This window comes from Apteryx mantelli, chromosome 4, assembly GCF_036417845.1.
Source record: "Apteryx mantelli isolate bAptMan1 chromosome 4, bAptMan1.hap1, whole genome shotgun sequence".
NCBI classification, from domain to species: domain Eukaryota; kingdom Metazoa; phylum Chordata; class Aves; order Apterygiformes; family Apterygidae; genus Apteryx; species Apteryx mantelli.
Window position 1 is genome coordinate 43,467,053 of NC_089981.1, and position 8,485 is coordinate 43,475,537.

At 52.1% G+C, this 8,485-nt stretch overlaps 1 protein-coding gene across 1 annotated transcript; it reads left to right on the top strand.

The window, feature by feature from the left end:
- Nucleotides 1-3,899: 3,899 nt before the first annotated feature.
- Nucleotides 3,900-5,193, top strand: C4H11orf96 (chromosome 4 C11orf96 homolog). The gene has a single exon (XM_067295550.1). The coding sequence runs from the start codon at nucleotides 4,448-4,450 to the stop codon at nucleotides 4,805-4,807; it is 360 nt and encodes a 119-aa protein (XP_067151651.1). The 5' UTR covers nucleotides 3,900-4,447; the 3' UTR covers nucleotides 4,808-5,193.
- Nucleotides 5,194-8,485: the final 3,292 nt, after the last annotated feature.

The window sequence follows — 8,485 nt, forward strand, 5'->3', positions numbered from 1 at the left end:
GGTGAAGCCCTGCTGAGACCTGCCTGCTGCAGGAGCGGGCAGCACTGCCAGGGAGGCTGCCTGATGGATGCTGTGCTGGCTGCCGGGACGGAGGGACACCCGACACGGAGGGTGGGCTGGCGATACTTCTCCTGGGCAACATGAGGGGTTCGTCATTAGGAGAGCATTTTAGGGGCACATACCAAGCATTTGAAATGCTGGCTGTGTGTTGCTCGGTTGGATGCCTGACTGTGAGCATGCTGGTGTGTGATCCTTACTGTAGGATTATCCTCAGGCATCCAGTTGCTGGTGCTGGCTTTGGTTTTATTTTTTAAAGGAAAAATGTTAAAAGGCTGCTGAAGTCTTAGCTTAGAAATGCTGCAAAGGGTATCCAATCAAATACATAAGGAAAGGGTGCATCTCGGGTAAGGCAACCCGGAGCGCACAGCCCTTGCAAATAGTCAGTCAAACAATTCCCTGGTGCCAGTGCATTCACATGTGCTTGGGACAGGCTTGGCTGCGGAGTAAAGCTGTGCTCTGCGGTGATGGTATCTTGTTGCAACTGTTGAAATGTACCAACAGATTGTATTTTTCCTGCTAGCAGACTCAAAGTGGGTTTCCATTAGGCCTTGTTGAGTAATTTGGGTCACCCTATCAGTGAGGTATTGTTTCAGGTTTAAATGAAATGTGTGTGTGCATGCGCACAGGCAGAGAAAAAGATGAGAGCATTTCTCTTCTGTTTTCAGAAGTAGTTTGGACTGATTATCCGTGTATTTATTTTATATTTTCCTGCTTGTAAACCAGTAACTGTTAAGTTGCAATAGCTGAATGTTTTCAGTATTATTCTAAAAATGTATTGGGATGTGAATTATATTGGAAAAGAGAAACTCCTTTCCCTTTCCCCATGTAAACTAATTCAAGGAGCAACATTCTGAGTTGATAGGGTGTGCAGTAAGTTGCTGTGTGGTGGCTTACAGAATAAAAAAAAGTGACTAAAAATGCTGTCTGGCAGGACAGCAAGAGGCAGATTTTACTTTCCAGCACTTTTGAGAGGAGATTTGAGAGACATCTGCTAGGGATGGGTTGAATCCATCCTGCTATAAAGCAGATTATCAGGATGACTCATGAGAGAGGCCCCATGAATTCTTACAATGTGGTTGCAGCATCACTCGGTTGCGTGGTACAACCCATGGTATCCAGGGTATCCAAACTGGGATTACCCAACAGCAAGTGATTTTATGGAAGTCTTGGCCTTTGAAAGGTTTCTTTTACTACTGAAAGAGGTAGATGTCTCTCTCTCTCTCACTCCTTTCCCCTCTGTGGCATCCAGTTTAATAGCCAGCAAGAGGAATAACAGAAAGGTTAGGCATGCATTTCCTGTAATTGCACTGTTAAATGTGTGACCTGATGATGTGAACTGATTCCCATGACAGTGTCTCAGCAATGTTAGCAGTTGCCTCTATGAAACTGGGATTTTGACTTTCCAAGACCCTACAGATGTTGAGTGGATATTAAATACAAAGCATAGAGCATTCAAAAAGTTCCTGGCTGTGGGTGAAGGCCTGCTCCGGTCCCTCTTCCTCACGCAGTGCCCTGGTGCACAATGTGACTTCAGCTCTGTACTATGCGGAAGTGAAATCCACTCTTATGATCCACATGGCAGAGAGCTTCTGCAATCTATACGATGAGGTCACATTTCAAATACTGGGAGCAACCTAGATTAAAGCCATGATTTAAGCCACTAGAATAAATATAGTTTTTGCATTAGCGCATTGCAGACCTAACTTGGAGGATTATGTCACGGGATATTTTTTTCTAAATTGTCTCAAATAAAATCTTAAGGCCTCCTAGTTATTACCATGGTGATGTTGCTCCAACTCAGCAGTGAAATTTCCCAGAGCCTTTTATAATTGTAATTGTAAGGGAATTAAATGTTCATTTTGAAGTAAAAACAGTTTGTTCTCATCCTGAACTTGCTTTGTGAAACTAGATAGTCAGTTTGGACCAGGGATGCGTGCTAGATTGCAGATACTAAGTTGTTTGGCATTTTCTCTGCAGAACCTTAGATCCTCTTATGTTAAAGCTGCGCTGCTAGAGCAGAGTAAACTTACCTTGCTTTATATGATGGTGAGCTGCTTTCCTCCACGGCCAGAACAACTGTCCCACATCAAACCCCAGTTTGTTTCTGCAGCACAGGCAAGCTCAGCCCCAGGAATCCCCCAAATATTTCTGCAGTCTTGTCCTCTTGAAGGGGTTTGCTGAGGAAACACAGTCTGGTCCTCACTGCACTGCAGAAGTGAGTCGTCAGGAATAAAAGCTGCGTTGCAAATGGGTCTCTTGGAGAAAAAGTTGTTATAATGCAGTAAGGGCTCTGGAGGCTAAATTTAGACACTTAAAATCAACATTAAAAACACACAGACTTCTCCAAACTGGAATGATTCAATTTGACCAAATAGAAAACTGTTCCCATATTAAGTTAATTGTGTCTCCCAATAAAAAGGCTTCATGCTGAATCTGGCCCTAAAGCTGCTTTTGGGAGCCAAGGAGCTGAGAGATTGCAGCCAGACGCTTCATAAAGCTAAGGCTTTTAATGTTTCTTTTATGCTGGCAATGGACAAAGCAGCCAACCTTCTGGAAACATGCTAACAAGTGCCTCCAGTCATCTTTCTCCCAAACTAGTATTTTTGTTTTGTTTTATCCAGTTTGAGGAAGGGCTGTAATTACAAGTGCTTGTTCTGGGTGGCCATTGGTCTTGTCTGCACGAGTCTGAAACGTTGCCGCTGCTCAGGGAGGTGAGGACGAGGAGGGGTGAGTCCCGAGCTGGGCTGAAAGGGAAAGCCGAGACTTGCTGGTGGTGGCCTCGCACAAGGAAGCCTCTTTCTGTGGGCTGGGCTATGGCACAGGGCTTTCATGCTGCGTGTAAGCTTATATGTTGTATGACAAAAATAGAATGTAGAGATACCTGAGGTGTAAATGTGCTAGCTCGGGCACAGGAACCAGGCTTGTCGTGTGAAGTGCTAATCTCTGTGTGGGCTAATTTCCCCCACTGTCTCTGGTACAGGAGGTACCTTGGGGCACCCCTCCAGCCTGCCCGCCCTGTGCCCTGCAAGCGTGCCCGGGGTAGGGTTCCTTGCTGCTGGCCAGACCTCGGGGGTCTGGGCAGGCCGTCCCTGCCCCCTCACCAGCATGGATGAGTATTGCCGAGGCCGGTGCTAAGACTCTGCTTCTTTCACGATTCCTATCAAAGCTTCAAAAATATCCTCTTGAGTGGGTGTTGCTACTGGAGAATATGTCTGTATGGGAGTCATCTAACATGAGCCCCAAAGCGGGGACAGACTAACCATTTCAAGCTCTTCCTCCCTCAAGCTTTTCTACCCAGCTCCCTTCCAGCTCCTTTCCTATTCCAGTCATATGTTTTTCTTAAACTGTTGTTTTTTCCCACAACTGATGCTCCTCAGTACGCACAGCTTTAAAGCTTGGTCCCAGCCTTCCCTAATTTGCAAGCTTTTGTTTCAGCTCAGTTACACTTGTACAGCATTTTTCGTCTGAGGCTCTGATAGTGCATCACATCAGAGAAGTACTGAAAAGCCCAGAGGCGAATGGAGTATTTTAGGATGCCTTTTATGAGCAGAGTGGAAGCAGACGGCCTCGTTAAACCGCATCAGGAGGGGCAGAAGCGGGGAGGCCGCTCCGCTGCCCCGTCTCTGCGCGGGCACCGGTTGCTCGCTGGGGGCTGCGCGCTTGTCCCGCGCCCCCCGTAACCGGGCGCGCCGAGAGGCGGCCTTTCCCGCGGGCGGGGGCCGGCGGCGCGGGACGGCGCCGGGGCAGCGGCGGGGCCGCGGGGGCCGGGGCGCCCGGGGGGGGCGGCGGGGGCGGGCCCGGAGCGGCGCCGTGCGGGCATGCGCCGCCGCCGCCGAGCGCCGATATAACGGGGCCGCGGCGAGCGGGCGAGCGAGCGAGCGGCTGTAATCGCGCTCCGCTCCCGGCGGCGATCCGCGCTCCGCGGTCGGCACCGCGCTCCCGGCACCGCTCCGCTCCCGGCGGCGATCCGCGCTCCCGGCACCGCTCCGCTCCCGGCGGCGATCCGCGCTCCGCGGTCGGCACCGCGCTCCCGGCACCGCTCCGCTCCCGGCGGCGATCCGCGCTCCGCGGTCGGCACCGCGCTCCCGGCACCGCTCCGCTCCCGGCGGCGATCCGCGCTCCGCGGTCGGCACCGCGCTCCCGGCACCGCTCCGCTCCCGGCGGCGATCCGCGCTCCGCGGTCGGCACCGCGCTCCCGGCAGCGATCCGCTCCCGGCGGCGATCCGCGCTCCGCGCTCGGCACCGCGCTCCCGGCACCGCTCCGCGCTCCGCTCCCGGCACCGCTCTGCTCCGCGCCGCTGCGCCCGGCGGGGGCTCGGCGCCCGGCACGGCAGCGGCAGCGGCAGCGCACGCCCCGGCCCCGGCCCCGGCCCCGGCGGGCGGCGGGATGGCCAAGCCGGCCGAGCTGCTGGGCGTCTGCTCCAGCTACCAGGCGGTGATGCCGCCCTTCGTGTGCGCCGCCGAGGAGTTCCCGCCGCCGGCGCGGCCCGCCCGGGCGCCCCGCGGCAAGGCGCGGCGGCCGCGGCAGTCGCGCTTCAAGACGCAGCCGGTGACTTTCGACGAGATCCAGGAGGTGGAGGAGGAGGGCGCGTCGCCCTCGGAGGAGGAGAAGGCGCGGCGCTCCTTCCTGCAGTCCCTCGAGTGCCTGCGCCGCAGCACCCAGAACCTGGCGCTGCAGCGCGGCCGCCTCGGCAGCGGCCGCCTCCGCAACAGCCTCGACTCCAGCGACTCGGACTCGGCCCTCTAGGGCGGCGCGGCGCGGCGCTGCCCCGGGCGGCGGCGGCGGACAGACGGACGGGCGGGCGGACGGACGGACTCGGCTGGCGGAGCCGCCCCGGCCCCGAGGCGGCCGGCGCCGCCGCCAGCCAGGTCAGGATGTTTTCTGAGAAGGCGCTTGTACCTTCGTTTCTATTCGATCGTATGAAACTCTCGGTATAAAAGACAAAAAAAAAAAAAAAAACCCTTTTCTAATCGTTAGAAGAAATGAGCTGTTTTAGATGCGCATTGAGCTGCTGGACTTTATATTTATTTTTGCATTTAAACTGTTGACTGCGTTAATTTAATATGTTTCTACCTGAATGTCTGTTGTTATTTCCATAAAAGAGAAATAAAATCTGATATATTTGCACAGTACATACCGGACCATCCATGTTTCAGGGGTCTAACCATCCTGTTCCAGCTTTCTTTACCCCTTCCAGGGCTGAAGGGATTTAAAGGCTGTTGATAGCTAGTGCAGAAACAGTAAAGCTCTTCTGGGAGATGCTCCATGTAGAGGTATTGAGTCCATCTTGTCCGGTACACGCTGATGAGGCAAGAGCCGAGTTAGGCTGGTTTTATACAACTTTATTTGCTTTTTGGATATCTTTGCATTAAACTGAATAGCGGTCTAAGGAGCGTTTATAACTGGCTGTGTCCAGAAACTGTAATGAACCTGGGCAAGTCTGATTCATTCACAGAAACGTACATGTTCTGTCTGTTCTGATTAGAGTTGTGTTTTGCCCCTTCCTCCCACCCCCTCCGAACAGGTAAATTGTTTAGTGCTACAGATGTGCTTGGTAGTCGGGTGTAGCGCGGTTTAATTTACTGATTTTTAGCAAGCAGCTGTGGGCACTCTGTGGACGTGTTTTTCTTTGGGTTGAAAAGCAAAGGTCTTTCGACTCTTGGATAGGAGTGAAATTGTGGGGGGGCTTCTCTGTGTGCGTGTGAGATTTTCTAGACTCTCCATCCGTGGTATTTGTACCCAGGAGCGTCTGAGAGTCTCTGCAGAAGGAAAAGCAAATCCACGGTCTGGGAATCTTTCCTGCATTTTCTCCTCTCTCAAAATATTCCTGTACTAATAGCCTGCTCCCACGGGGACGTGTGCTCCATCTCTTCATGCCTTCCAGGCAAGCCTCAGGCAGTTTAAACTTCCTGGTGACTAGATATTATCTGATACCTATTATCTGATAATGAGCTGTAGTCTCTTAACTAAAATTTCTAGGGGAAGATTTTTTTTGAGCTGGAGAGTTGCAGCTTTCCTCATCCCTCCAGCCTGGGCTTGAAGCGCAATCCTGCTGATAAATAGGGATAAATGGCATGCTGCCAGCTTATCAGGGCAGGCGAGGGCTGGGCGGAGGGAAGAGGAACGTGAGGCAAATGGGGAGCGAGGTGCCTGGTTCGAGTTGGCAGCCGCAGACGTGCCCGCTGAGTGGTGCGTCGCCTCGCGGCCGAAGTACGTTGCGTGACCTGCACGACCAGAGCGCGGCCGAGGCTCTGGTGAGTAACAGAGGATTCAGGAGCCTAAAGCTGACGAAAAACAGCAGGGAGAGGGGAGCTTGTTTTTGAACAGGCCCTTCTTCAATTTTCATTAAGTACTGGAAGAGTTTTAAAAAATCACGCAGCGTGTGAGAACCAGCCGCCCTCCAGCAGCAGGGGAGGCTCGTGCATGCAGTTGAACAGGTAAGGAAACAAGTCTGGGCTCTGACTTAGCTTCCTCATAAAGAAGTGTTTTAACCACCCCCCTCTACGTGCCTACGTGCAGCCTGGCGAGGCGCCTTGTGCGAGAGCCTCTCTCCTTTGCTGGTAGACCCCAACAGCCGCTTTCTGGGCAGACACAGCGTGTGCACAACATCTGCGTACAAAGCAAAACAACTTACTTTTACCTCCAGAACAGCTTTCGGCTGTGTGGACCAGGGTCTAAAAGAAATGATCAGTTACAGCAGCCAGGGTAATTTTTCTCAACAAATTCCTAAGGCTGTTCCACTTCTAGGTGTTTTGGCTTTGTGAAATGGTTTGAAACTTCTATAGGAATCTTATAGATTGCGCCTAATTGTTGCATAAGTGCACAGTGGGCTAATGAACTCTGTAAGATTTCCAGAGTATGTGTAGCATCCTCCCCATAGCGCAGGCTCAGACTTCTTCTCAGTCCTGCTTTGCTTTCGAGTCCGGTACAAATCCTGGTGACACACACAAAATGTGTAGCTGCTTTGAGAGGCTACGAACATATGGTCCTCTTCCCTGCTCGTCCTTTCCGTTTAGCAGCCGGGACTAATAGAAAGCCATTTATTGTGGCCCTTTCCACCTCTGCTTTTGTGTGCGGCTGCACTGCCGTCACGCACCAGGCACAGGTGGCTGCGCTGGTCAGGCTGCTGCCGGGAGCAGTGGCAGATACGAGCTTCCCAGAAGGGGGAAAATGTCCATCCGTGTTCACTTTTCAGCTTCAAGACACATCCAAGATGTGGTGGAGGTTAGTACAGAGAATAAAGAGGGTTTGAGAATCTGTTGTGGCATGATAGTTAAGAAAATAGTTAATAGCTAAGAAAAACCCATATTTCAGTGGTCTGGCTGAATAAATAAGTTTCTCTCCAAGTGTTCTTTGTTAACATTTCTCTGCTCCCTCTCAAAGTGAGTAACATGCGAATGGTAGGTGCCAAGGCTAAAGATAGGCTATCGTTTATTTTCTGCACAGTTACAGTCTAGGCAGAAAGAGCGCAAAGCCAGGGTGCGTTAGCTTTGTCCCAGAGAGGCCCTGCTGAGCGTAGATGGAGAAGTAAACCTCCCTTCCCGTCTTCCTTTGCCTCTGGCTTTGAAGGTTTCTCTTGTGACAGTTTTTAGCATCATGGATACCTGTCCTGTAAGAATTTCAGAGAGACCTATTAAATTCACTTCCCTGAGGGTGATGACTATATCAAAGGGTTGTTGGTTTGTCACCCACTATCCAGGCGTGAGATGTGGGCTGTATGTTTCCCTTCAGCAGTTCGTAGCTGAAGCGGCACCTGCCGGATGCTTTTACGGCTGATGCTGAGGGTGGTGGTGAGTAGGCACGACCGTCCGACACCTGCAGAGGACGGGCCTGGGAGGGAAACACTCGCGGAGGATAACGCTAGCAGGGCAGGTCACAGGGCGGAGGGGGTTGGAGCAGACAGGGCTGGAGGGGACCCTTGATCACCAGGCCCGTTCCTCCAAATCAGAGGAAGCTGCATAGCAGAAGTTTTGTCTTCAATGTGACCTGTGTTTTATTCTCCTAATGCTTTACATGGAAATCATTTTGCCCTCTATGGCCAGAGTAGCAGCAAACACTCTACCTGGTGGGGTGAGTAAAAGCGGTCGTCTTGTTTGAACTTTAGATCAACCCATTTATTCTCTTCTTGCTTCGGGTCCAGGCCCCTTCAAGCATGTCAGCACTTGCACGCTGTGTGACAGCAGTGCAGAGCCCCGCGTGGAAAGGCTGCAGCAGCGTAAAGCTCCTCGCCTTGCTGCTGCGGGCCTGAACCTTGGCTCCTTACGTTGGCCTGACAGCTCTGCAGAGGGTCTGAATGGTGCAGTATCACTGCTGTAACGGCATCGTGAATAAACAGGCCCCTCTGTGCAACAAGTTTTTCCTGTTTTTTTTTCAAAAATATTTTTAGTTAAATTTGACTCCATAAATTCATGGAGGACTTCTGGT

Bases quoted from the DNA above. Each gene is read 5' to 3' on its own strand.
- C4H11orf96 (XM_067295550.1), top strand. From the start codon at position 4,448: ATGGCCAAGCCGGCCGAGCTGCTGGGCGTCTGCTCCAGCTACCAGGCG.